This window comes from Vespa crabro, chromosome 17 (assembly GCF_910589235.1).
Source record: "Vespa crabro chromosome 17, iyVesCrab1.2, whole genome shotgun sequence".
NCBI classification, from domain to species: Eukaryota; Metazoa; Arthropoda; class Insecta; order Hymenoptera; family Vespidae; genus Vespa; species Vespa crabro.
This window is the reverse complement of record NC_060971.1, coordinates 2,463,180-2,489,828: the sequence shown is the minus strand read 5'-3', so window position 1 is coordinate 2,489,828 and position 26,649 is coordinate 2,463,180. Positions and strand designations below refer to the sequence as shown.

At 27.0% G+C, this 26,649-nt stretch overlaps 4 protein-coding genes and 1 long non-coding RNA gene across 8 annotated transcripts; 2 read left to right on the top strand and 3 right to left on the bottom strand.

Annotated features, from left to right (window-relative positions):
* Positions 1–805: 805 nt before the first annotated feature.
* LOC124429974 (NADPH--cytochrome P450 reductase) lies at positions 806–13,334 on the bottom strand. 2 transcript variants are annotated; one of them, XM_046975921.1, is made up of 10 exons: positions 12,627–13,334; positions 4,600–4,808; positions 4,325–4,517; positions 4,091–4,240; positions 3,089–3,213; positions 2,812–3,000; positions 2,371–2,609; positions 1,958–2,289; positions 1,342–1,832; positions 806–1,233 (listed from the first exon to the last, which is right to left on the bottom strand). In XM_046975921.1, the coding sequence occupies exons 2-10, from the start codon at positions 4,773–4,775 to the stop codon at positions 1,089–1,091; spliced, it is 2,040 nt and encodes a 679-aa protein (XP_046831877.1). In that variant the 5' UTR covers positions 4,776–4,808; positions 12,627–13,334; the 3' UTR covers positions 806–1,088. The 2 variants fall into 2 exon arrangements, with proteins under 2 accessions (XP_046831877.1, XP_046831876.1); XM_046975920.1 differs by lacking the exon at positions 12,627–13,334 and adding an exon at positions 6,998–7,162.
* LOC124429976 lies at positions 3,221–11,851 on the top strand. The gene is made up of 2 exons (XR_006943617.1): positions 3,221–3,469; positions 11,591–11,851. It is a non-coding gene; the product is annotated as an uncharacterized LOC124429976 (long non-coding RNA).
* On the bottom strand, positions 12,685–15,297 carry LOC124429975 (ras-related protein Rab-34-like). Of its 2 annotated transcripts, XM_046975925.1 has the most exons (8): positions 14,805–15,297; positions 14,577–14,743; positions 14,401–14,502; positions 14,250–14,314; positions 14,031–14,161; positions 13,733–13,940; positions 13,491–13,641; positions 12,685–12,795 (listed from the first exon to the last, which is right to left on the bottom strand). In XM_046975925.1, exons 1-7 carry the CDS (start codon positions 14,865–14,867, stop codon positions 13,565–13,567), a joined length of 813 nt encoding a protein of 270 aa, XP_046831881.1. In that variant the 5' UTR covers positions 14,868–15,297; the 3' UTR covers positions 12,685–12,795; positions 13,491–13,564. The 2 variants fall into 2 exon arrangements, with proteins under 2 accessions (XP_046831881.1, XP_046831878.1); XM_046975922.1 differs by having other exon boundaries at positions 14,577–15,297.
* A 1,730-nt stretch (positions 15,298–17,027) lies between these two features.
* On the bottom strand, positions 17,028–21,576 carry LOC124430109 (pre-mRNA-splicing factor ATP-dependent RNA helicase PRP16). 2 transcript variants are annotated; one of them, XM_046976226.1, is made up of 8 exons: positions 20,908–21,576; positions 20,601–20,833; positions 19,981–20,264; positions 19,278–19,879; positions 19,051–19,194; positions 18,063–18,975; positions 17,299–17,974; positions 17,028–17,211 (listed from the first exon to the last, which is right to left on the bottom strand). In XM_046976226.1, exons 1-8 carry the CDS (start codon positions 21,370–21,372, stop codon positions 17,130–17,132), a joined length of 3,399 nt encoding a protein of 1,132 aa, XP_046832182.1. In that variant the 5' UTR covers positions 21,373–21,576; the 3' UTR covers positions 17,028–17,129. The 2 variants fall into 2 exon arrangements, with proteins under 2 accessions (XP_046832182.1, XP_046832183.1); XM_046976227.1 differs by lacking the exon at positions 17,028–17,211 and having other exon boundaries at positions 17,298–17,448; positions 17,573–17,974.
* A 3,415-nt stretch (positions 21,577–24,991) lies between these two features.
* On the top strand, positions 24,992–26,371 carry LOC124430096 (pancreatic triacylglycerol lipase-like). Its single transcript, XM_046976206.1, has 5 exons — positions 24,992–25,221; positions 25,293–25,441; positions 25,517–25,693; positions 25,779–26,054; positions 26,125–26,371. Exons 1-5 carry the CDS (start codon positions 24,992–24,994, stop codon positions 26,361–26,363), a joined length of 1,071 nt encoding a protein of 356 aa, XP_046832162.1. The 3' UTR covers positions 26,364–26,371.
* The last annotated feature ends 278 nt before the right edge of the window (positions 26,372–26,649 follow it).

Here is a 26,649-nt window from a genome sequence, read left to right as displayed (position 1 = left end):
TTGAGAGAAATTAAATTACACGGAGTCTTCTTTAAACACATTTTAATCATGTATTAAATATGTATTATAACATTGTAACTTATTTCATATAACACTGACTAAAAAAGTTTTCTAAAAGTAAGTAACTAGATAGTTCAATCAATTTAAACTTGCTTAAATAGTAATAATTCTCTTTACAAAGTACAACAGTCTTATTAGTATTAACAACTCTTATAACTTTTATTAATGCTGCAAAATAGCTTTAACATTTGAATGAAATAGTTATTTCTATATATATATATATATATAAATTTATAGATTTCCTTTAAAATATATAAATATATATATATATATATATATATATATATATATATATATATATATAGGATTTAATTTTTTGTGTGATCACTTAATTATAAATAATTTTACTATGTTATTATCTATATGAAATATAATATATAACATGATTAATGGATTTCAGATAGAAATTTTTTTGAAAAGTATTATATTCATCATTAATTTTATAAAAAAAATCTTAATCATTTATATAATAAATCAATATAATGTATTAATTCGATGTTGTATATTTAAACAGCAAATATTCTCTTTTTACTTCATCTTCATTCTTAATAATTTAATTAGCACGGTCGAAAATAATAGTATATTAGTTATCAATAAACTACATAAATATATATTTTATCCGTATACTTATATAAAAATAAAAATAATTGTTTAAAACACTATTAACAATAAATCAGTGAAATTAAAACAACTAAATATATATATCAGTATATTAAGTAAATTAATAGAATAATAGTATACTGTATAAATTGATTAATAATTAATTTTACTTCATATCCTTATCATACAGATAATAAAATTAAAGCTATTTTATAAGATGTAATAATAGTCTCATTTTATCGTTCTATAATAGTTTATAATGTATAAAATCTTACATATTCATACATACATATATATATATATATATATATATATATATATATATATATAGTCAATGTTTGACATTCACATATTAGTCTGTATCAAATATTGCACAGACAATTTTATTTTATATAAATTTATAAGATATTCAAATTATTAAATAACATTCAACTCCAAACATCACTAGAATAACGTTTTTGCGAATCCATTTTCTTAATATATGCTGCTGCTTCTTTATCTGACATATTTCCTTTTTCCATTACAACTTTTAGTAATATATTATGTACATCACGAGCCATATTTCTAGCATCACTGTAAACAAATAAATTTGCAGATATTTATAAAGCAAATTTAATAATTTAAGAAAAAAAATTAGAGGAGAAATAGATAAAAATATACCAAATTTTAATTTATACTAACCCACAGACGTATATATGACCATTTTGTTCACCAATGACTCTCCATATTTCTTCTTTATTATTTTCAAGTAAATGTGTTACATATACTTTCTGAGGCTGATCTCTGCTAAATGCAATATGCAATTTTAACATGCCGCTGTTCACGTATTCTTCTAATTCTTCTCTATACAAATAATCTTCGTTCTTCTTTCTGCATCCAAAATATAAAATCGTATCACCGACTTCTTTACCTTCCTTTTTAGCTAAGTCTCGTTCTTGTATAAAACCTCTAAATGGTGCTAAACCAGTTCCAGGTCCAATCATAATAATTGGGGTAGTCAATCGTGTTGGTAAACGAAATTGTGATTTTCGTACAAATATAGGAACAAGACAAGGTGGATTCGAAGGATGTTTTTCTTTTAACCAACTGGTTGTTACACCTTTATTAATTCTACCTGTTAGTGTTTTATATTCCACGACAACTGCAGTAATATGTATTGAATTTGGATGAAGCTAAAAAAAAAAAAGGAATAAAGTATTTAAATATATAACATATATTTATAGTAAAAGAGTCATATTATATAGAGATAAGAAGAAAAAATGACTATCATTTAGATTAAAAAGATACTTAAACATACCTTCGGCGATGAAGAAATAGAATAGTAACGGCATTGTAATCGTGGTAAAATTTCACACAAATGATCCAAGGCTGGTTTCACACTAGGGATGTCTTCTAAGATGTGTACAATATTTCTGTTTTCTTGTACTATCCATTGCTGATAAGCAGCTTTACCTTCAGCACTAGTAGAAGCCATCAATTTTAATTTCTCTTTATCAATTGGGTCACTAGCATATTCTGATAACTCTTTTAAAATATGAGTTCTTGGATTACCAGTTATATCCAAATAATGAGTTAAAGCAGTTCTATATGTACAAGGACATGGAAATGGATGCTTTTTAGTGGATTCCTCTGAAATTGCAAATTTATAAAATTAATATAAAATTCTATATTATATTCATTAGATATAATTATTTCCTATATAAAACATACCATCTGTATTAGTAAGAGTGAATACAGTATCTAAATCAATACCACATTTTTCGCCAATTTTATTTACCAACTCTGCACTGTTAACAGGATATACAGCTAAATGATCGCCAGATTCATAACGCATTTTAGATGTTTCTATATCAAACTCAATATGCATACAAGATCTATCAGATGTTGGACCATGTAATTCTTTGTTGACTTTGATTGGTGCCAAGAAAGGATTTTTAGCATCATATGGTCTGTACAAAAGCAAACATAAATACTTATAAATTTTATTAAACTCATTAAATTGCAAATTATACTATTATTAAAAAAAAAAAAATCACTGATATATATATATATATATATTATATATTATATATATATATATATATATATATATATATATATATATAAAACTATCATTTATAAAATATCATCTTTGTATGAATAGGATCTTACGGTCTTTGATTTTTAAAAGAATGAAAACGTGCTATTTCTCCAGTATAAATACATTCAGGCAGAATATCAACATGTTCCGTTAATTTATATTGTCTAATACTGACATCTTCTCCTGTACCTTCAATACCAAAGAATTCACAGACAGCTGGCCAAAATTTGTCCTTCCAAGTAATAAAATCATCTTCTATACTGTAATAAAAATTAATATAATTTTTTAATTAATATAATATTTATAAACATAATTATGTTATAAATGAATCAATAATTATTTTCTTACTTGGCATCATCATCACCTAATCCCAAATCAAAAACACGGGTAGCACCTAATTGTTCCAATCTATAATCAACATATACAGCCACCTCATTGTAATGTTCATAAGTTTTATTTCCAAGTCCGAATACCTATATAAAATGAAAGAATATTTTACACTTACTTAATATTTAGGAACTTAATTACAGGAATTTAATACTCTTGACTTTAAAATAATTTAAATATAAATGTGAGTACCCTAACTTCCGGTTTACGATATAATATTAAGGAATGACACAACGTGGCGCTGCACCAATGAACAAATGTATTCATTAACCGACCAAAATATTTTAACTTCATGTTCTCGATATTTTATAGTAGTTGTGTAAAAATTTATTAAATATGTAGGTATGAGATATTACAATTCTCTTTTTATTACAGCATTATTTTAATCGATTTATTTTTGAACTTGCAAAATTAATAGATCATTTATAAACATAAAGATGTATATATCAAACGTGTGCATGTATAACTATACTAAGTGCTTATGTAACTTAAATGGACATGTTGAATAATACTGAAGATATTATGTAAGTATACGAGCTGTGTTCAATGTGTGCTTCTAATTCGTTTTAACCTAATGGATATCTCTATGATTGGTCCGGTTAGTATAAATATAAAGGTTATATCAGCAATGTTAAAGTTAGGAGAAATGACGTAATTTCCGGATAGAAATATTAGTTGGCACTGCGATCGTATTAAGATATATATTGTTAGAAAATTTAATAATTTCTCATTGTTAAGTAATATAAATATATATACTATGATCTATAATTTTATTAAATTCTATTTAGTATATATACCTTTGTTAAAATAATTTATAATTTTGTATTAATAATTTATAATTTATAATTTGTTAAATAATTTATATAATATATAAATGTCTTTATATATTATATGTAAATTAAAATTTCTTAAAGTATATTACATCTATAACAAGTAGTATATTACATTTATAACAGTACTTACTGAATAATTTAGGCCTGTAAGATCTGGATCTCCATTCTTTAGCCAATCAACAAATTCCATTGCATTATCTGTAGGATCACCTTCTCCATACGTGGCTAAACAAAATACTGCTAGGCTATTTTTAATTTTTTTCATATGCGTTAATTCTTCCTATTAAGATAATTAAAAGATAATAAACATCATAGTATGTGTAGTCTAATTTCTGAATTCTGTGAATTATATAATTCAGTTTACCATCTCACATTCCTCTGGATCTGCAACCATACCCTTCAATTTATATCGGATACCTTCCTTGGCTAATCTGCCTGCAAATTCTTCACCTGTTCCAGTTTGACTACCGTAAAATACAACTAAACTTCGACCAGAAGATATTAACTTTTTTATAAAAGAATTTTCTGATGGTGTTAATGATGTAAATGATGTTGGTCTTAAAAAAGGAAAAAAAAAGTAGTTCCATTATAAGAAAAACTTTTACAGAGATATTAAAATTTGATAAATATAATAATTACTGAATGGAATATGATTTAGTAGTAAATGTAGTATCTTCTTGCTTATTTCTGCGCATAAGCCACCATATGGCTACCAAAAGTAGAGTTCCAAGTAGAAGAAAATCTAAAGTACTATAAGAAGACTCGTCAACAGTCTCCATTTTGTTCTCATTTTCTATAACTGGAGAACCAGCCATCCTTACTGCTTTTGGTTGTGATGCGTCTGCAATCTATAATCAAAATATAATATTAGATTGCATTAATAACATTAATACAGGAGTTACATTATTTATTTTACTCATGTTGTCGATAAGTATTACATCAAGAAAATGCTTTTGGAATACTAAAATTATAAAAACATGCATGGACTACTAATTATTATCTATTATATTAGCATTAAACTGTAGAGTAGATTATAAGAAAAGAAATATCATCATTCTCACTTTTGGTTATAATAACAAAAAATATATAAACGAAAAGAATTTTCGACATTTCATTACTTCGCCACTATAAATTAAATCTCAAATATGATTTTAGATTGATAAGACGAAAGTATTAACGTTGGACTTAGTTTCACGTATAACGAAAATTACAATTTAAACTATTAATTGTGTCAATTGTTAGCTACTAAGGATAACTAGTAATTATATTTATTTCTGTTATTATTTATCTCAACCTTTTTTTTCTTCGATTTCGGTTAGAACTTTGTGATTCAAGAGATTCGTTTAATTGTCAAATGAAGAATACTTAGAAAAACGAAGGAGAAAAAAAATATATAATTACTATTGAAACGTCGGGTATTACATTTGCAATCAGATTTTATTACGTAAGATATAAAAGATCGATAAAGTACTAACAAGTTAAAGGATTTATTATTTAAAAAGAGGACTAGGAAATGATACATCTACTTATGCATGATATAATACTTTCGATTGTTATTCACAAAATAGCAATATCATCTTGCGTTTTCTACAATATTGTCATTTTTTAAATTCGTGCGCGATTCTTCCACGTTTTGACATAACCTGTAATTTCTTTTAACAATTAACTGTAACGTTATCAGAAGTTCATTATTAAATTCATTGTACAACATATTATACAAACAATCGTTTAATGTGGATCATTATACGAAGAACAATAAAGATCGTTACGTTATTTATCACATGGATTATACACTATACGAGTGGTATGTAATAATGTATCGTGAAAAAATCATTTGTTATTGAAATATCAGAAACACCATAACCAATCGATTTTAATCTTTATCTGGCAATGAATAACTATTAGGAATTAGTATTCAAGTAATATATAATATCACGTATTACGATGACTAATAGAAATGATAATTATATAACAAAATATATCTTAATAATTTGTTGAATTTTTAAGCATTATTTTTTGTATGTAATAATAAACGACAAAGTTTAGAATAATTATATTATATTAATTTTATAATATTTGTGTTCTATTCATTGATAATATTGAATTTTGTGATTTCGAAAACAAATATTCCATATCAATAATAAATTTAAAAATTAAAACTTTTTATTCGTGAACGAGTAAACGTTTTCAATGTATGTATCATCGTATTTGTTAATTTTAGTGATTTGATATATTTAACAAGTTAATACCAGTTTTATCAAATCGTAAAAAACAAAATAATAAAAAAGAAATAAAAAAAACATCCGAACGAAAACAAGAATGCTTTTCATTTCTTCTTAGAGTATTATCGGTAATATTTTAATGTTTATTATAAATTCAATAAATTGTTTCAATTTAAACAAATAAATTCTTTACACTTTGTAGGCTCTTTCTAAGCTTTATCAATAAGTATATGAAGATTGAAGTGTACAATGATATCAAAAGATAACGAAAAATCAATGATAGCATTTTTATAAATAAAAATTACAATTATGAAAGTTCTTCTGTTATATTTACTGGCAGCGTTATTTTTATTATTAATACAATTTACATTTTCTTTTTTTTCCTCAATAGCTTTAAATAAACTTCATTCTCATCGTAGTATTAAATATTCATTGACATAATTATAGTTATTAAAAAAAAAAAAAAAAAGAGTAATCATCCAATGTATCAAAGGTAAAATATAAAAATTTTAGAGAATAAAACGTACGCAAAAAGTACAGCTCTTGAATATTAAATGCATTTGTTTTTTATGAATAATCGATCGTTAGATCGTTTGAAATTTCGTAGGTAAAAACTTTTATACCACAAGACGTATTATTTATAAATATATAAATTCGATAATGTGATCACACTTGTTTGAATATGTGATGCCATGACATATATTTGTGATCAAGAATGAAAATTTTCAAATAAAGGCTGATGCAATTATCTTAATACATACATACATACAAGCGCGCATGATTTACTTTTAATTTAAAATATATTCATTTCTTACCGGTAAATCCATTTCGTGATAAGAAACCAAATGGGAAACCGTTGATAAGCGATTTATCGTCGTAGAAAATCAACGTTTATTCTATTGACGGTTTTAACAGGCAAATTGTTATGTAAATAAAGATGAAAACGATGCAACGTATCGCGCAATACTGACGGAAAATCGACGATTTCCGCTAGTCCAAATCATGACAATTCGTGCTTTGACGCATGCGCGTATGCAAATCTTTCCTCATTATTCTCTCTTTCTCTTTCTCTCTCTCTCTTCCCTTTCTTTCTTTTTTCCTCTCTTAACTGCCTCAATGTGATATTGTACGTAATAGCAAAAGTTTTACAAATAAACAAGTCATTTCCTATGTAGTCACTACCGTCATAAGTTTTATCTTATAATGCTAGGTTTTTTTTAACATGAAAGTTATGCTTTTACTATAGTTGAACGTATATATTTTTTTTTTGCTGTGTCATATAAGTAGGTAGTATAATTATACTTACTGAATGAGATAGATTATAAAACGTGTGTGTGTGTTTTTTTTTCTTTTTTCTTTTTTCTTTCTTTTTTTCTTTTTTTTTTTTTTTTTTTTTTTTTTTTTTTTTTTTTTTTTTTTTTTTAAGATGTCACGAAGATTAGAATGTTCTATTAAGGACTTGAGATTGATATTATCTGAATAATGGGAACTATTTTTATATATATATATATATGTATATATATTATCTTTTCACTTTTTTATTTTTTTCATTTTTGTTTCTTTTTATAAGATCTTTAGATTATCAAAGCGGATTATAAGTAATATGACAGCAATACAAATGTATTAGAACAATGATACGAGACGTGAGTTTATTATAAGAATATTGTGAAATATTTTGCAATATTCTCTTACAAAAAAGAAGATAATTTTCGATTGATTTTATATCTATAATATAGTAAATAAACGCTATCTCTGTGTCGATTAAAAAAAAAAAAAAAAGAATACGAGATCAATAATTGGAATCAAGCTGAAATCGATCTATAATTTAAGTTAATAATTGACAAAAATTTTTATTTATTTGTAATATACAATAGTGTTGGTTTACCATATATATTCTTTTTATATATTTTTTATAAAATATATAATATTTATGATAAAATATATTATATACATATATATTTTTTTATTTTGTTTATACACACAAATATACCTTTTGGTATTAAATTTACGACTTTTTTTAACTTTACTTTTTTTTTTAAATAAATAATCAGTACCTAATAAAATACACAACTTGATTTCGTAATGGTAGGAAAATTCCCCTTCCATTTATTTTATATTATCTCTCTATTGGAAGTATTTACACATATGGTAGGTGTATCGTATCTTCATACGAAGAAGTAGATAACTTTTTTGGTTTTTCGTAGAAGAATGATTTTCAATTTCCTATCTCCGTAATAATCACGCGCAATATAAAAGCAACATTAATATGAGCTAAAAACATTTCAGTTCATTAGTTCGTATTTTATAATTTTAATCATTAATTTTTTTGAAAGAGATATTGAATTGGTTGGCCAATAATGTGGAATTTTTTTCCGTAAAAAATAATTGCTAAGATAATATATACAAATTATTTTATTAAAAAATCGTATGTTATTCGATTTGGTCTATAAGTAATGTCGAAATTTTTAACAGAAATTATTAATATTATTTATTTAAATGTGCAACAATAAAAATATGCGCATTAAATATACCTAATATCTTGTGTACAATATTTCTTTTTTATTTTGAATAATATTTATCGATCATTGATAATAATCGTAAGGTAAAATCGTATAAGATGTTGCGTTACTTTTGTTTTTCCCTTTTTTTTAAGCAAAATCGATAACGAACAAATAAAATGTCATTCTTATTAAGAAATACGATATTTAAAATAGTATAACTTGTGTCATTAATGCGTATTCGTTTAAATAAAAAAAATCACTCGATTTTTCAATCGAATCATTAACGCGTCTGGTAAAAAAAAAAATCAAATATTAATTTAACGACGAAAGTGAAAATCTTATATTTTTTCGGTATAATGAAAGCGATGGAATGAGAACAATGTTGAAAAAGATTATAAAAATCTGCATTATTATCAAGTTTCATTAGACAATAATGAATGTAGATTCATATGTAAAATTTACACAAGAGAGATAAAAATTCAAATGTATGTGTGTATATATATATGTTTGTATGTATGTTCGTACGTCAAATGATAAAAATTTACAAATCAATTCATTAAATTAGGAATATTTTTTATCATTCTGCATTTTATCCATTTTGTTTTTATTCTTTGTGATTGTCTACCATTTGTTTTACGATATGACCGCATAAACTTTCCATATGTTCTTAAAATAGAAAGAAGCGCCTAAAAGATATTTTTATATTTGAAACTATTTGAAATATCTAAAAATCTTTTTGTGAACCTTAAATACGCATGTATATATATATATATATATATATATATATATATATATATGTATGTGTGTGTTTTTCTATCCACTCAATTGTCCATAAAAAATTTTTTTAAGTAATTAATATTAAAACAGATTTTTTTTTATAGTCTTTCATTTTTTTCTAACCATACTTTTTTATTTAAAGTGATCAGGAAATCAACAAATTTATATCGTTGATTTCGTCCATGTGAAAGAGAGGGAATTCATTTTAGTTGAGAATTCGTCTTTTTATTATCTAAAATATGAAGATAACAAAAATGTCAACCTAAAAAAAAAAAAAAAAAAATTATCGATGATTATAAAATCTCGACGAAAATGTCATATTAACCAGAATGTTATATTCTGTACATTTAAAATGGAAACTTTATGCGAATCAACTTGTATATTAATAACAGTACAGATAGAAAAGTTGCTTATTATGAATGGAAAATATACCTATATACATATATACATATCACAATGAATGATATAACAAAAGAATATGAAGTATAATAGTTTTTATTTACCATTGCTAAGAAATTTCTCTAGAAAGCAATTATAAATTAGATTTTAAATAGATATGCATTGCGTTTGATAAAATTATAGTATTTATAATGAATTTCTCGTAAATGATTTGATTAACATACACACATAGGGTTTATATAAATCTTGCAACTTTTATTTGAAATATTTTTTTATAAGATCAATAGGATTTGGAGACATTTAGCTACATTATTTAAAATGAGACACTCGTTATATATAATATACATAATAAAGAAAAGTATTTTAAAGGAAATGATTCATTTATTAATGAAATTTATAAATACGATAAAAACATCATTTGCAATTACATCATTGATTACATTGTAGATCATTCTCAGAAAGTTCACTAACTGATATAATTCTATTAATGGGTATGCTTATCTATTCAAAGTCTAATTTACAATTGTTTTCTAGAGAAATTTTTTAGTAGTGATAAATCATAAATTTGTTGTTTTCATTCTTTTGTTCATTGCTATATCTAGGTCATTAGGAGCAGCCAAGGAAAAATGTTTTTTTGTTTTGCTGCTAAAATGGCTTTCGAAATAGTACTGAAACTTCTTAAAGCTTAATTGGAAATTATTTAAATTCTTGTAAAAAAAAAAAAAAAATACAACAACAATCTAATCAAAGAAGAAAGAACAAATTGATCTCAAAACCATGAAGAATATTCTATCGAGTTGAAAAAAAGATATACAATAGTCAGTATGCATCATTTCACGAATTGGTATATATAAAAATTGAGAGATAATCATTTAGTCATCAATCATTTTCTCAAATTATGTAAGTTACTATGTTTTTTTCTTTTTCTGACTATGACATGAAAACTTTTTGGATAAATTGCAAATAAATTAACTCTTGGTGATCGAATATATATATATATATATATATATATATATACATATAATAGATTTAGAGAAAATTTTTATATATATAAATTATTAACCGTTAAGAATTAAACGTAAATGAAATCAATATTCTTTTTTTATATTTTAAATCAAAACATTTTAATGCATAAAAAAATGCTTTTTATATACGTGTCTCAATTAAATAATTTTATAGAGCAATATAAGGAATTTCCTCCTTGCAACTTACGTAATTATCTATGTAAATTATCTACGTAATCTATATGAATAAGAATTGGCCATAAATCTCAATTGTATTATTGAAGACGTTACGTGGCAAAAAAGAAGTCATCATGTCAGGACCTCCGGGACACAATAATAACGATTTTCGGTCGATAAAATATTGTAAAGTAAGCAAAATTTGACCTTACTTCGTGACCTTCTTCCATATTTATTTTGATAATATGGTTCAGATAGAAAAACTCATTGATTATCCTAAGTTGTTTCAAATTATAAGCTTAGGAAGTTTACCGAATTTTGTTTGCATTTATATTATTTAATATTCAAAATATCTTAATATATTTTTTCTTACATCAAATATTCGTCATTTTTATGGGCGATAACATATTATTATATTATTTGATGCTGAACAAATTATATAATTAAATTCAAAAGTATATAGTTTAATAGTAAAATTACAAAGTAATGAAAACAAATTAGCTTATAATACTTATGTCGTATTGAATCATGCGATGATAAAAAATTTCAGAATGGGAAAATGGAGGAAGGCGGAAGGGTCAAAGTTCGACAGACAAATGCTAATGGCAATGACAATGAAGAAATGAGAAAATGGCCGGCATTGTGTGACGCGAATCCGTATATAGTGGACCTTTTGAATAATCTTTTTAAAAAAAAAGAAACAATCAATGAATCATCACCAACTACTTAAAATTCAGATTAACGATTTTTTTTATTATAAGCTTTTAAATGTCATTAAAATAACCAGTGAAAATAAATCATACACAAATTACTTCCGTTTTTTTTAAATATAATTTCTTACAAGTTAAATTTTTTACAAGTATATAAATTGTCTAAAATCAATGCTTTTATTTATATATATATATGTAGTGACAAAAAAGATATATATATATATATATATTCTTTTTATCACTCTTTTATAAATGGAAATATAATGAAATGTACAAAAGAATAGCGTTATATTAGCATAAATATACTAAGGTGATTTTTCAATTTTGCTTTTACTGAATTTTATCTTCTATTTCAAATGCATAATTCAAAAAAAAGACCCAACTATTGGTTAACTTCGGGACAAATAGTTTTCGCCGGGAACAAGTCTCCGACGGATAAATAAATATTAATAGACTAAAATAAATGTTACTTTAATATGTATGTGAATAAAATTTGCTTTCAAGGACGAAGATTGTATTGATTGGCTTTTTTTCTTTCTGATAATAAAAACTTGCAAGATATACAGAATAATATTCAAAAAAAGTCAAATGACGAATCAACGAATAAAAATTGATTCGAAGAATGGAAAAAATTAATTTTGACTACTAATAAAATATGTACTTTTTTTCTCTCTCTCTCCCCCTCTTTTGTCTACCTCACTTCTTTTATTTATTTTTATCCATTATTTTATCTTTATCATTTCATCCATTTCTTTTTACTTTACTCGCGTTCTCTCTTTCTTTCTCTCTCTCTTTCTCCCTCCTTTTCTCTCTCTCTCTATCATCTTGTTCAGACAATCACCACCTGTTGGAATGCATCATGTTGAATTTACTTACGAAAGAAATGATTCGATCTCCCCGATCGATGTTGTTGATTTTTAGTAAATTGCTTCTCTTTCTTGATTTTCACAAAATATTCGATCACCATGTGATTTTCCTCTTCTTTCCTCTGATTTTTCCTTTTTTTTTTTGTTTTTTTTTCCCCTTTTTCTCTTTAGAAACCACACTGTACCAAGGAAACACTGTTAGTTCAAAATTCGAACGGTTAACGAGTTTGCGAATCACGTACGAAAGGACAATGTACGAATAACGTGATGCTGTATAACTCTTGTTTGAAGTTGATTTAATGATGGATCCTCTATGAAAAATTTGATCACGATTCAATTGACTGACCTATTGAAATTATTACTTTTTAAGATTGGAAAACTAGACCGATAATAGTTAGTATGGTATTATTGTCTGCCTGTCTATATGTGTGCTTCTGAAGGAGAATATGTAACAGGAGGCAAAAGAAAAGAATTTCAGTTGCGACGAATTACGATCGACAATAATGGCAAATCGAGTGTCACGGTCGGAAGGTTGCCGAAGGTTGCCGAGCGTGTGGTTCTTACTTTCGAGATACTGAATTTACAAGCCGACACACAACACAAAATTTTAAGCTCGCTTCACTTGTGCGTTTTGAAGTTTTTCGTAAACGATAAACGATCCCATTAGTTCTTTCTTCCTCTTTTTCTTCGTGAAGATGAGAAGAAGAAGCAATACTAGTTCGGTTTAGTTCGGTTTTTACACTCGGCAGTTCGTCTTGGAAATTACCGGAAGTAACGATCTGCATGAACGCGCGCGCCTTATTTGAAATTTATCGAATAATTCCATTTAGAAATATCTTTCATTTAATTTTATTATTAAATCGAATCAACTTACATATTTAATAGTTTGTAACATTTTATAATGTATTTCGTCAATCATTTGTAATTCATTGAAATCGATATATTTATTTATATGGAACAATCAAAACATTTCGATACAATGTTTTTCTTTTTTTCTTTGTTTTCCATAGATTTATTTTTCAATGCTACGAAAGAAAAATATTGAAGTATGGTATTAAGTCAAATAATTGAAATTAATGATAAATGGGCCGTTAAGGCTGTGAAAATATAACCTACTTATTAGATCCGAGCCAATATTCATTGGTATTGTTTTATTAATTTCCAATTCTCGTAAAACCATCGCATTAAAACATAAACCAGCGACTCTTGCAAATAATTCTGCCACACCGTCTCCTGTTCTTGCTGAAACTGTCCAATATTCGGCTCTCATTCGTTTTGCCACATCTATTGCTCGATTTTCGATTATCTCGTACACTTGATTCGACTGAAAAGATAATCGAAATATAGTTTGATTTTTTTCAAGTATAAATTAACATATATACGTTCTTAAATTAAATTTATACTATTTTCTTACCAGTAAATCTCTTTTTGTACCAATTAGAAAAACATGACAAGGATTAGTGTTGCTTTTATATGCTTCCGTTAACCATTGTTGACAATGTGCCAAAGTCATTAAATTTCCCACATCAAAGACTATTATTATCGCTATATTAATGTAAATGAATTAAATTATTTTCGCGATGATAAATTAGAAACCCTTAAATAAAATTATTGTTTATAAAAAGAATGTTACCATTAGCTGCTCTATAATAAGAAGCAGCGATACATTTAAAACGCTCTTGTCCAGCCGTATCCCATCTGAAAGTATAACTATGTTTCTACAGCACAATATTTTAAAATTGTTTCACGGGGAAAGTTTGTAAGTACTTCGAAGATCAACTTACATCTGCAAGTGAAATGGTACGCCAAGAAGATCGAACCTTTCGACTTCGAAATCTACTCCGATAGTCGCCTTATAATTATTATCAAAGAGTTTATGACAAAATCTTAAAGACGAAGACAGAATCTTTATATTATTTAAATTAATAAAAATATTTAAATAATTTCATTTAAATTATACCGATTTACTAATGACGTCTTTCCGACTGCTACGTCTCCAATGACGATCACTTTCGATATTCGAAGGGTAAGAGATTTTTCTGCACAGGTTCGTTTAACGACATCATCAAAATCTCTTTCGCAATAAGGAGTTATCTCTGAAGAAAATGGGGGTGGCCATTTTTTAATCTGCCGATAATTATATAATTTTATGTAAGTATATAAATTAAATAAATATAATAAAGCATACCTGTCGTTCCTCATGAGCGTTAGTTTTCATTATTTTAAATACGGCAGAACGTGTTTCTAACATCGTGTTCAATAAAATATATTAAATTGACTTTCACTGGATTTATAAAATAATTAACTTGTCAATTAACAATGAAAACGCTCTTTTTTTAACGATATATTATCACATTATATATATTGAAGCATATAATATATCACGCAATATATTATAATTTATACGTTTACGAGAAATAGTAACACTTCTGATTATCCAAGGATCTTAAAGAGTACTGTGCTAAAACATAAACATTGGTTGCTGTGACAGGTGTTTCCTCTATCGTACTTGGGTGTACATTAGTATCGTAGCATTAATAGTATCGTAGTATATTCTTAGAATTAATAAGTTGGTCAAAAAAAAAAGTCCAAACATAACATGTTATACTTTATCTCGAACATTATTTTTATATGTTAATGAACAAATAAAACTACAAACAATTTTATTTGTAGTTTTAATTTTTTTTTCTTCTCAAACATTGAAATTTTCGTAAAGTTTAATTCTACTTTAATCAAATTTATTATTAAATTTATTATTTTTTACTTTAAAATATAATATCTTGTTTGAATATTTTAAGCTAATTATTATACATGCACATACATGAAGAATTTAATATTACTAAATATAACGAATTTTATTGTTATTGTTGAATATAATAATATATAATTGATTGTATTGAATACATTATTAATAAGCAATTCTTTTATTTCATATTTTATTTTCTATTATACGTATTATAAAGGATATTTATATAAGCGTTAAAAATTGAAAAAATTTTACATTTATATTGAGATGTTAAATGATTAACGTAATTTTCATTATCAAGGCGTTCGTTTTTGATTAGACGTATCGGCTTTTTTATCAACACAGTTCCCAAATCAAAATTTGAGGAAGCAGGTAAATTCAAAAATTGAGTTTGTATTATTATTAACCTTTAAAATACATTCGATTTAATATATATATACAAGTAAATAAATAAGATTATAGCGATAAAATCATATGTTTTTAAATTCTATGCTTCTTAAAGGCATAAAAAAATTATATTTTCCTAATGCATTAAAAAGGTTATTAATTTAACCTTTAAAAAAGACATATGAAATGTCATATGGTTAATAAAAACATTTACCATTTTTTATTATAAACATTTATCATTTCGTATTTTTCTTACTTATTCTGTTTCGCGAATAAAATTGTAAAAAAGAACAGAAAAAAAAATTGAGAAACCAACAACTGTGGCTTCTGTTCAAAAATAACGAAACCAGCATTTAAATGCCAGTTACTATCGCAAAATAATCATCAAGTGCTAAAATTGTAAATTTTATTAAATCTACAGTTTTGTAACCAAAGTGAATACACTCATAAGGCCAGATAGAAAGAAAGCGTTTAATTCATGATTATAACGCTCTTGATATTAATTTCAATAAAATTGACATTGTATTAATACATTTATCACTTCTTATAAAATATAAAAAATTGTATCTATCATATAATAATGAAATCAATAGTTTATATATTTTATTAAAGTTTCCTGTTTCTTATTTCTAATAATTGGTATACAATTTTTCAAGTTTCCAAAATATTTGCAAATGCAATATAAAAAAAAAATTATTTATATTTCTTTTATGAACAAAAGGAATTTGGAAGTAATATCATAAAAATATATGTATTTATGTCGATACAGTATTAATTTCATTTTTGTAAATTTCGTGCTGATATTATATATATATTTACGTATGTATATGCACATATATATATATATATATATATATATATATATATATATATATAAATATATATATATATAAATATATATAAATATATATTATGTTATAAATAAAATTTTATTTATAACATTAGCATTTAATTACATTTATAAATAATAAGATAATATATATCTGAAAGTTTATAAGAACATTTATATATTACATATGTAATAAGCGAACTTTGTATGTATCAATGCATATTATTTTAGTAGAAGACTTTGATAATATTCATGTATTTTGAAAATGTAGTTTTGCATATTTTGCATATGTTCCATATATTTCTTTAAATAGACATATACATCAATATATTCGCATATGTGATAAGAAATGTATCGTGAAATGTCCTTGTAAACATTTTTATCTAAATTAAAGGAAAATTACTTAAAATATTGTTTTTCCTGTATATTTTATGTACTTATATACTATCTCCTTAGTATGATATATTTTATTTGTACAAACATATACAATTTAAAAACAAATGAATGTTTATATTTCAATACTTATACAAATGTCACACATTACAAGTTATTTACAATCCTAAACGTCCTGGAGTTTTACGATATGGTGCTGGTGTACCTGGTTCTCTGATACCTGGTGTAAGAATTTCTTTCCTTAAAAAGAAAGAAGTAAATAAATAAATAAAAAAGAAAAATAAGATCAAAAAAGAAATTGATAAATATACTTAATAGTAAATCTACCTTTTAACAGAAGCTTGTTCACGTTCTAATTGTTCTTGCGCTCTTGCTTTCATTTCCTCTTCTGCTTCTTTCATTTGACCCTCCATTTCATGCAGATGTTGCATTGCTTGTCGTCGTTTTGCTCGACCACTTCGTCCTGTTTCTTTCACACTAAAGAACATCGGACCTAATTCAGCTAACCAGTGTCCATCGACCGCGGTTACACATTGCATGTATTCTTTTGCTGTCATAACTAGTTCATGATAAACGACATAGTCAGGTGTAAAACCCATACCAAATAAAGCTGAAGTAGGATGAAGATGACAGGGCATTCCAGTACGACAATTAACATATTCACCGATACCCTTTAATCGAGCTGCCTGATGGAAATACGCGGAACATATGCATTTACGTACTATGTCCCAATCAGTGCCACAACTAACAACTTCCATTTTTTGCTGTTTTAAAATTTCTTCCAGTTGTTGACGCACTTCTCTGACTTTACGTATAGCTTTTGCATGTATAAAATGATCATTACACCATGAAGTAGAATATCCATTAGCTTTCCACTGATTATATACATTGAGGTATGTCAAGTGATCTGACTCTGGAATTTGAAATTTTTCTCTTGCTGAATCAGAATCTTCCTCTCGACCTTTTGGACGATAAAATATTGAAGGCACTGATAACATAGAAACTGTAATAATCACAAAAATAAATAATTATTAAATTTGTATCGCATAAAAATTGAGAGGATATTAATAAGATTTTAATTTAAAATATACCTATAATTAAAATATCTGCGGTACAACCAAGCTGAGAAGCAACTATTAGCATTTGACATTGTGGAGGATCCAAGGGAAATTCTGCCATTTGACGTCCTAAAGGTGTTAACCGTCCTGTATGATCAAGAGCACCCAATATCCATAACTGATACAAAGAATTAAGTATATTGTCTTGTGGCGGAGGATCCATAAAATGGAAAGCAAGTAAATCTTGAACTCCCAATGATTTCAGAAGTAATACAGTATTGGCTAAATTTGTACGCTGAATTTCTGGCACTCCTGTGGCCAGTAGTTCATCTAAATATTGTCTACGTGTGTACAATCTGTAACAGTAACCAGGTCCAGTACGACCAGCTCTTCCAGCACGCTGATCAGCATTAGCTCTTGAAACAGGATATACTTGAAGAGCATCCATACCAATTCGTGGATTATATACTTTCAGTTTACAGTATCCTGAGTCAACGACAAATACAATTCCATCTACCGTCAAAGATGTTTCTGCTATATTTGTTGCAACAACGCATTTACGTAATCCACCTTCCGAACGTTGAAAAATTTTAGCTTGTAAATCCGACGGTAATTGAGAATATATTGGTAAAATTGAAAGTGGAGGAGCTGATTCTATTTCAGCCAATCTTTCTTTCAATGCTTCACACGTGACTTCGATATCTTCTTGACCAGGCATGAATACCAAAATATCTCCACTTCTTGGTTGTAAATGGATTTGCAAAACTTGTTTCACAGCAGCGTCTACATAATCTTCAACTGGATTTTTTGCATGTAAAATCTCAACAGGAAATGTTCGACCAGGAATCTGAAATGTTGCTGCATTTCCAAAAAACGCAGAAAATTTACTTGAATCCATTGTAGCTGAAGTTACAATTAGTTTCAAATCGTGCCTCCTTGCAACAACCTGTTTTACATATAAAGTAGTGATAAATAAATATTATATAAAGATAAAATACTTTTTAAAGTATGTAAATATTACCTCTCTAAGTAAACCAAACAAAACATCAGTAGAAAGAGATCGTTCATGAGCTTCATCCATAATTATTACACTATATCGATCTAAATCACCTTCTCGCAAACTTTCTCTCAACAAAATACCATCTGTCATATATTTTATAACAGTCTGTAAAAATAAACGGTAATAATAAATCTTCAAAATCTTTTTCATATTCAAAAAAGTATCTAATATCCTATAGAATTACTTACATCTTTGGATGTACAATCCTCGAAACGAATTGCATAACCAACTTTTTCTCCTAATGCTGTAGCCATTTCATCAGACACCCTTTTGGCAACTGACATAGCAGCTACTCTTCTGGGACATGTACAACCAATTATTCCATAGCAACTATAGCCATCCTCATGAAGATATTGTGTTAATTGAGTAGTTTTACCACTTCCAGTTTCTCCTACTATTACAACTACACTATTTTCTCTGATAACATTCAAGAGTTCCTGTCTTACAGCGAATACAGGAAGACTTCTTCTTTGATGTTGTATAGATCGGTGTTTTGCTTCTCCAGTAATTTCACCAGCACCTATATGTCTTGCATATTTCTGACCAGCTTTAAAATCCATTTCCTGACCAGGAAGTTCTTTATCCTCTTTTCTTCTGTCACGTACACCCATAATGTTACCTATATGTGTTCCAGCCAACTCCCAATGTTTTTTCTGCGCTCTACGACGTTCTTTTTGTTCGCGGTATGCTCGTACTAATGCAGAGCCTTTTCTTGCTACAAGTGCCATATCGGAAGTAGGATCGCGCACAGGTACAACAGGCTCTGGCTGCTTAGTGAATACGATTCGCCCTAATTAATTAATTATTATTATTATTTCGTTATATTGTAGTTTATATATAATATCAGTAATTGACATAAAAATAATATCTTTAAAAACAAGAATAACTTACCATCTAAAAATGGAGGTACTACATTATGAACTAGAAGGTGAACTCTTCCTTCTGCTTCATCATCTGGATCATCATCATGATCTAAAGAACTTACAACACCTGAAGTTAACATTCTATTTCTTTCCCATAATTCATTATCTTTGTTTATTTGCCTCTGCTGAGCTGAAACTCGTTTCTGTCTTTTGGCTTCTAATTCCATTTCCTTTTTTTGAGTATATTCTTCTGATACATCAGCAAAAGCATAATTTTCTCCATCATCCAATGCGTACCATTCTCTATCAAGTCTACAAATAGAAAAGATATTTCTTTAAAAGCTCTTCTTTAATCTTGTAATAATAATAAAGACAGAAATACAGCTTGTTAAACATTTTATATAAATAATTTCAGCTATCAAGTTCACTATAAATTTAATTGAATATGTTTGTCATACAATTGCTAAAAAATTTCTAGCATAAATGGTTAAATAATATCACCAGGAGTTAAATCTTTGCCATTTCTTGTCTTAATTTCATTAATATGCATTTTGTGGTAAATATGTCTGTATAGTGATACAACTCAATCGTCAGATAAGTCATATCAAAAGGATTAAAAGGTAAATGAAATAATCAAATAAGAATTACCTTTGCTGTTCTTCCTCCCATAATTCTTTTTCTTCTCCATCTATCATTGGTGTAGTACCAGAAGCTCTATAATCCTTGTTCCAAGAATTATATTTATATGAAGGTGTAAATTCACTTCTGACGCTTTCACGACCATCTTTAGAAGCATAAAGATTTGGCGTAGGATGATCCCAACTTGATTTCCTTGGTTCTTCATCCTCGTCGTCATCCCAATTACTTTTGGATGTAGGATCCTATCAATAATGATAATTACTATTTCAAATTCTATTATTTGTATTCCATAAATATGAATGATGATAAAGCTTACTTTGGTCCTAAATTTGGGTGTTTGAGGTTCATCTTTAAATTTAAGAGGTGTTTGTCTTATACTATCTCTACTTCGACTACGTTCTCTATCTTTGTCTCTATCTCTGTCCTTTTTCTTATCTCTATCACGATCATGATACCTTGAATGCTTTTCTTGTGCATTTAATCTTTGATGTTTGAGTCTCGTTTCCAATCTCTTTTGTGCCTCAGAATTTACTCCACCTGTATAAGTAGGTGTTTCTTCTTCATAAGATCTATATTTTCTTTCTTTTGTATCTAATCTAGATTTTGATTCTGTAGGTTCCTGCGAATTTTCTCGCCGCTTTCTTTCTGCGAGTTTGTCCAAACCCAAAACAGATGATTGAGGCTTTTTAAATGTGTGATCGGAAGCTTTCTTACGAATAATTAAGCCACCAGGTTTATTGTCAGATCCTTCTAACCTATATAAGTTTGAATCCTCTGACATAGTTTCTGCTTTTTATTTTAAAAAAACTTTATATGTATTTTTATAATACTTATTTTTATAGGATTTTTATATTTTATTACAACGGTATATATATGTGTGTAATAAAATATAAATATTTCATGTTAGAGTTTAACTTAAAAAAATCTCTTTCAGCTTTATAATACAACAGCAACGTAAGACATTAACTATAAGCACTATGAAAAATGTCAATCGTTGACTTATTAAAAGAATTGTTAGGGACGATGGCGCTGTCATCGCGCTGTTTGTTTCAAATGGCGTGATGATCGTATTTCTATCTATATGACTCACCTAGGTATTTATTGAAACAAATAATGACTTAAATTTAAGGGGAAGGCCACTGTGACGTCTGCAAAAATAATCGATTTTTAAAAATTTGTTTTCATTGGGATAACTAATTAATAAAGGAATCGGATTATTGTTATTTTATTGAGTGTATATTAAACTTGTTTTATATAAATTTTTACTAAAAAATTAACAAAAATATGGGCCTTGACTTAAGGACTAAACAAAATTTTCCCTTCATTGTAACATTGATATTTCGATGAATGATTATCTGAAAATAAAAAGCAAAATTTTATCGATATCTATACGAATGTAGTTATTATTATGCATAGCAGTTTTTTTTATTGATTATTTACAAAAAGGCGACAGTTAGAAATTTTTTTTATTTCTAAGGCCCTCTTTTTATTCAAGCAGTTTGTAAAAATAGTAATTATTAAAATTCTTGAAATTGATTACGTACAAACTTAGCCACTGCAATTACAAATAAAGAAAAAAGAGTTTAAAGTTAAAAAACGCGTTTAAAGTTTTTATTGCGTTTTTCATGATATAAAGTTATATATTTCCTAAAATTTTGATACTTACATTAAACTATCGAATCCTGGGGCCATATGATGATTCTTCATCATCATCTTCAGTGTTGTCCTTGTCTTTTTTGATTTTTTTATGGACCTTATTCATGCGGTTTTCAACAGTTTTCATCCACTTCATGTATCGTTCGACATAGTACGAATGGAATGTCGATCAAACTTTAATACACATTAACTCTACTAAGTAAATTTTCAGAATTTTAACTTAAAATTTAACTACATATTTTTTAAAATATATATCTTTAATAAACCCAAAAAAAGAAAAATTCTTTTTTCAAAATTTCACAATAACCTTCTTTCTTAAGTCGAAATCAAACTACGACTCGTTTGAAAAAGGAAGAAATATTCACATACATTTTACTTATCAACTTAAACCTATTAGCACCTATTAATTTTTTAGTTCGATTTAATTAATATCACAATTCATTATAACAATTGTAGATAATAAATATATACATGATTTAAAAATGCTATAATATATTCTTTCGCGTGTATAAACTATCATAATAAATTAACAGACGACTGATAACAATTTATATTAATTTTAAATAACTTCAAACACGATTTACAACTACATATACTTATTGTGGTATAAAAGTTATTACGTAGATATAAATACATATTTATTTTGAATGTTAACGTAAATAAGTTCGATTGCAAATATAAAAATATGTGATTGCTGACATACATGTGCGCAGTCTCAGTTATTCACAATACTTTCTCTTAAGGGCCATATATTATTATCTGCCCTTGAGATTAATAAGGACCATATATTATTATCTACAAGTAGATCACAATGAATTTATTCAGTAGAAAGAAACAAAGAAAACAGATCCTTCGTACGAATGGATCATCACTGTTCATCATCAACGGCCCAATACGAGAAATGCAACTAAATGCGCTCTCGTAATTGTATCCTTAATTTATGATATGTAACATAATTTATGATCTTTCGAGCCGGATTTTAGCAATACTTATCCTACGAGCAGCCTAAAAAAAAAGCCAAATCACCATGTAAGGAAACGAAGCAGATGAACCACGAGACAGCATATACTATACAGCAAAACATCAGAGAATCAACAAGCCATCAGAAGTCGCAGCGACGTAATCTGCCGTCGCTGAACTCCTTTAACCTGGTAACACCATACTTTTTAAGTAAGACCATTTATTTTTTAGTTTCTTATCCCTTTTTAATCTCTAATACAATGGAAGTCTCTACCGAACAGATCTTAAATAATTTGAAACTCAAACGGCGAATCTTCAAAGGTTAATTAATGCGTTTTTTAAAAATACGATTGAAACTTATTGAGGAAATGAGAAACATAGAAACTTTAAAATCAAAAATTAATTACATTAATGAAGATTTCACTAATTGTAATGACATTTAGGATATATTGTTAAGCACTCTCCCAGATACGGATAGATATTTAAAGGAAAAGTTTGATATTAATGAAGATTACGTAAAGATATGGGCAATCGCACGAAGTTTAGTAAAAAAAAAAGCGGAATCGCAATCGGTAACTCTTGTTCAACTGGTCAATCGACACCTTCTAATCAAGCCGACGATCAAACGATTTATCTACCATGAATCGTATTGCCCATCTGTAGTCGTTGGCATGAAGAATGATTCGGTTTCGCGGATCAATTTAAATTTTCCATTCACGACCAACCATTATTCTCTGGATGACTGTAAAAGCGGTTAAATTACTTGAAACCTACAAAGCGAACCAGCGTCAAATAATCTCATCTCTATACATTTACATTTATACAACATTTATGTTTATAAGTGAATATCACTTATATTCATTATAGAATCACTTATATTCAACAAAAATTTTTTTTGAACAATACCATTAGTTAAATATTTTATAAAGGAAAAGTGTTTGATGGCCTGTAATATGTATATACAAAAAAAAAATAAATGAAAAATAAAAAATAATCTTCAATTTATAAATGTGCAAAATTATTCATTTGTATGAATATTTTAATAACATATGGAAGAAAATTTGAAGCCGTTCAAAACAATAAGACTACAGCATTTATGATATTCTCATATAATTAAATATTTCATGGAAATAATGATTGTTGTTATCATTATTAATCACATATTTATAACTTTTGTCGATGTTTTGACGAAATGTATATTTAATAAAAAATATGTGAAAAGAATTAAAATATATCTTATAGAATTATATGTGTGTGTATGTATATATAAGTAAATAATATATTCAGTGTATATACAAAGCAATATCATCTTTTTGTATCATTCTTATACCGCTTGCAATTTATCATTGTATTTAACGTGTGTGTATCAAATGTTTAATTATACAGTATTGTTAAAAGATATTTTTTTAAAAATATCACCCTTCCTTCCTATTTATATTCTCTAATGATATCAGCTGTCAAATAATCTCGAAAAACTTATGATAAATTTATATATATATATATATATATATAGAAGTAAATCAGTCTGAAACCTGTATTCTTTCGTTTGTGATTAAAATGGCTAAAGAAATGTTAATAGACTACTTGATAGTATTTCCGCTTGTATGATACGGTGTTAGAGATAAACCCAAGAAGAAACTGGGCCAAGAAAAAGTATATTAGAATTGGTGACAATATAAATAAAGATTTATAGAAAAGAAACCTGATCCTAAAGTGTTCTAATTGTTTACTTCTGTATAGATAATTATATTTATAACGTATAAAGTTGTTTTCAATAAATTAAAATGTTTTTATTAAAATTCTTGATAGAGACATTTATTTTTGTATTATTTTATAACTTTGCTATTTCTAAACAATGGAAAAGTGGTTTACGTGAAAGATACGATGGATATGGAGAAGATTGGATATTTATGCCAGATGGAAATGATTTACCTCAAGTAGCGATATTAAAGTACGAAGATAGCATGAGAGGTATTCTCGATAGTGAAAACATTTCTTATATTCTCTACACAAGGTACACATATATTTATTTATCGTACACGATAAATTATTAAGATCTTTATATATTGTAAAATATAATTAAAGGTCTGGCCCAGAAAATGGCACGAGACTTATGATTAATGATACTGCAGGACTTCTCGATTCAGATTTTAAAGCATCACGAAAAACAAAGTTCATAACACATGGATGGAAGTCCAGTTCTATGAGTTCTGGTCTTAGAAACATGAAAGAAGGTTAGTTAATATTTGATTATAAAATTGTATCTGTCTATGTGTAATTGAACAAATTACATTTTGATTATTGTACAGCTTACTTGCAACACGATGATTACAATGTCATTCTTGTTGACTGGGAACCTTTAGCTGCAAGTACCTTTTATCTTGGTCCCATGCAAAATACCGTTCGTGTAGGAAAGGATGCTGCTAATTTCATCGACTTTTTAGTTACAGAAACTGATTTAACCGCTGAAGACGTTCATTTCCTCGGTATATCTTATGTTAATCTTAAGGCAAAAGTAAACTATACATAATTGAAAAAGTTATATAATGTACATTATCAAACATATCTTAGGTCATTCTTTGGGTGCGCATGTAGCTGGTAATGCTGGAGATGCAATAACTTCTGGTAAATTAGGCAGAATTACCGGATTGGACCCAGCTTTGCCTGGATTTCACATGCTTGCTTCTAATAAAACTCGTTTGGATTTAACCGATGCGATATTCGTTGATGTTATTCATTCTTGTGGTGGTATTCTAGGTTATCTTCAACCTCTAGGTAAAATAGATTTTTATCCAAATGCAGGAACAGCCGTTCAACCTGGTTGTTGCTGTGTCCCGGAAGTCATGGGTAAGAAATATCTCACGAAACTAGCATCGAAAGATTTCAAAATAACATACTTGTATCTTTACTATTTTAGAAGCTTGCAGTCACGGACGATCCTACGTTTATTTTACAGAAAGTATTAATTCCAAGACTGGATTTCCTGCAGTAAAATGCGAAAATTGGGATCGTTATATAAATGGTGATTGCATTGATTCCAGGGTAGTTTTAATGGGAGAACATGTAGATAAATCTGCTAGTGGATCTTATTTTCTTAGAACACGATCTGAACCACCTTATGCGTATTTACCAGAAATAACCAACAATGATATTTAAATTCTAATTTTGATATAATAGGAAAAAACAATTCTTATAATTCTTTAATTATTATATCAAATGATTATAGAGTTCATTCAATAGTAATCAAAATTTGCTTTTCTTTTTTGCTTAATTACAGGTAATATACAATATAGCACTATATTCTAAAAAATGTATACTTGATTTGCTTTAATAAATATTAATTATATTGTTTTGCAGTAAAACAACTTTTATCATTTATAATTCAGCTTACCTACAAATTCTGCTATTTGAATAGTGAGTGCAATTCATTATTCATATAATG

Bases quoted from the DNA above. Each gene is read 5' to 3' on its own strand.
- LOC124429975 (XM_046975922.1), bottom strand. From the start codon at position 14,818: ATGAGGAACGACAGGTATGCTTTATTATATTTATTTAATTTATATACT. The intron at 14,315-14,400 runs GTAAGTTGATCT...TTATACTTTCAG, and splicing joins GTACCATTTCACTTGCAGAT to ATGGGATACGGCTGGACAAG. The intron at 13,941-14,030 runs GTAAGAAAATAG...TTATCTTTTCAG, and splicing joins GTACAAAAAGAGATTTACTG to TCGAATCAAGTGTACGAGAT.
- LOC124430096 (XM_046976206.1), top strand. From the start codon at position 24,992: ATGTTTTTATTAAAATTCTTGATAGAGACATTTATTTTTGTATTATTT. The intron at 25,222-25,292 runs GTACACATATAT...ATATAATTAAAG, and splicing joins TCTTATATTCTCTACACAAG to GTCTGGCCCAGAAAATGGCA. The intron at 25,442-25,516 runs GTTAGTTAATAT...ATTATTGTACAG, and splicing joins TCTTAGAAACATGAAAGAAG to CTTACTTGCAACACGATGAT.
- LOC124429974 (XM_046975920.1), bottom strand. The intron at 3,214-4,090 runs GTAAGTACTGTT...CATTTTATATAG, and splicing joins TTACAGGCCTAAATTATTCA to GTATTCGGACTTGGAAATAA. The intron at 1,234-1,341 runs GTTAGTATAAAT...ATTTGTTTACAG, and splicing joins GGTCATATATACGTCTGTGG to TGATGCTAGAAATATGGCTC.
- LOC124430109 (XM_046976226.1), bottom strand. From the start codon at position 21,372: ATGTCAGAGGATTCAAACTTATATAGGTTAGAAGGATCTGACAATAAA. The intron at 19,880-19,980 runs GTAAGTTATTCT...TTAATTAATTAG, and splicing joins AGTACCTCCATTTTTAGATG to GGCGAATCGTATTCACTAAG. The intron at 17,975-18,062 runs GTATATTTTAAA...TGATTATTACAG, and splicing joins CGCAGATATTTTAATTATAG to TTTCTATGTTATCAGTGCCT.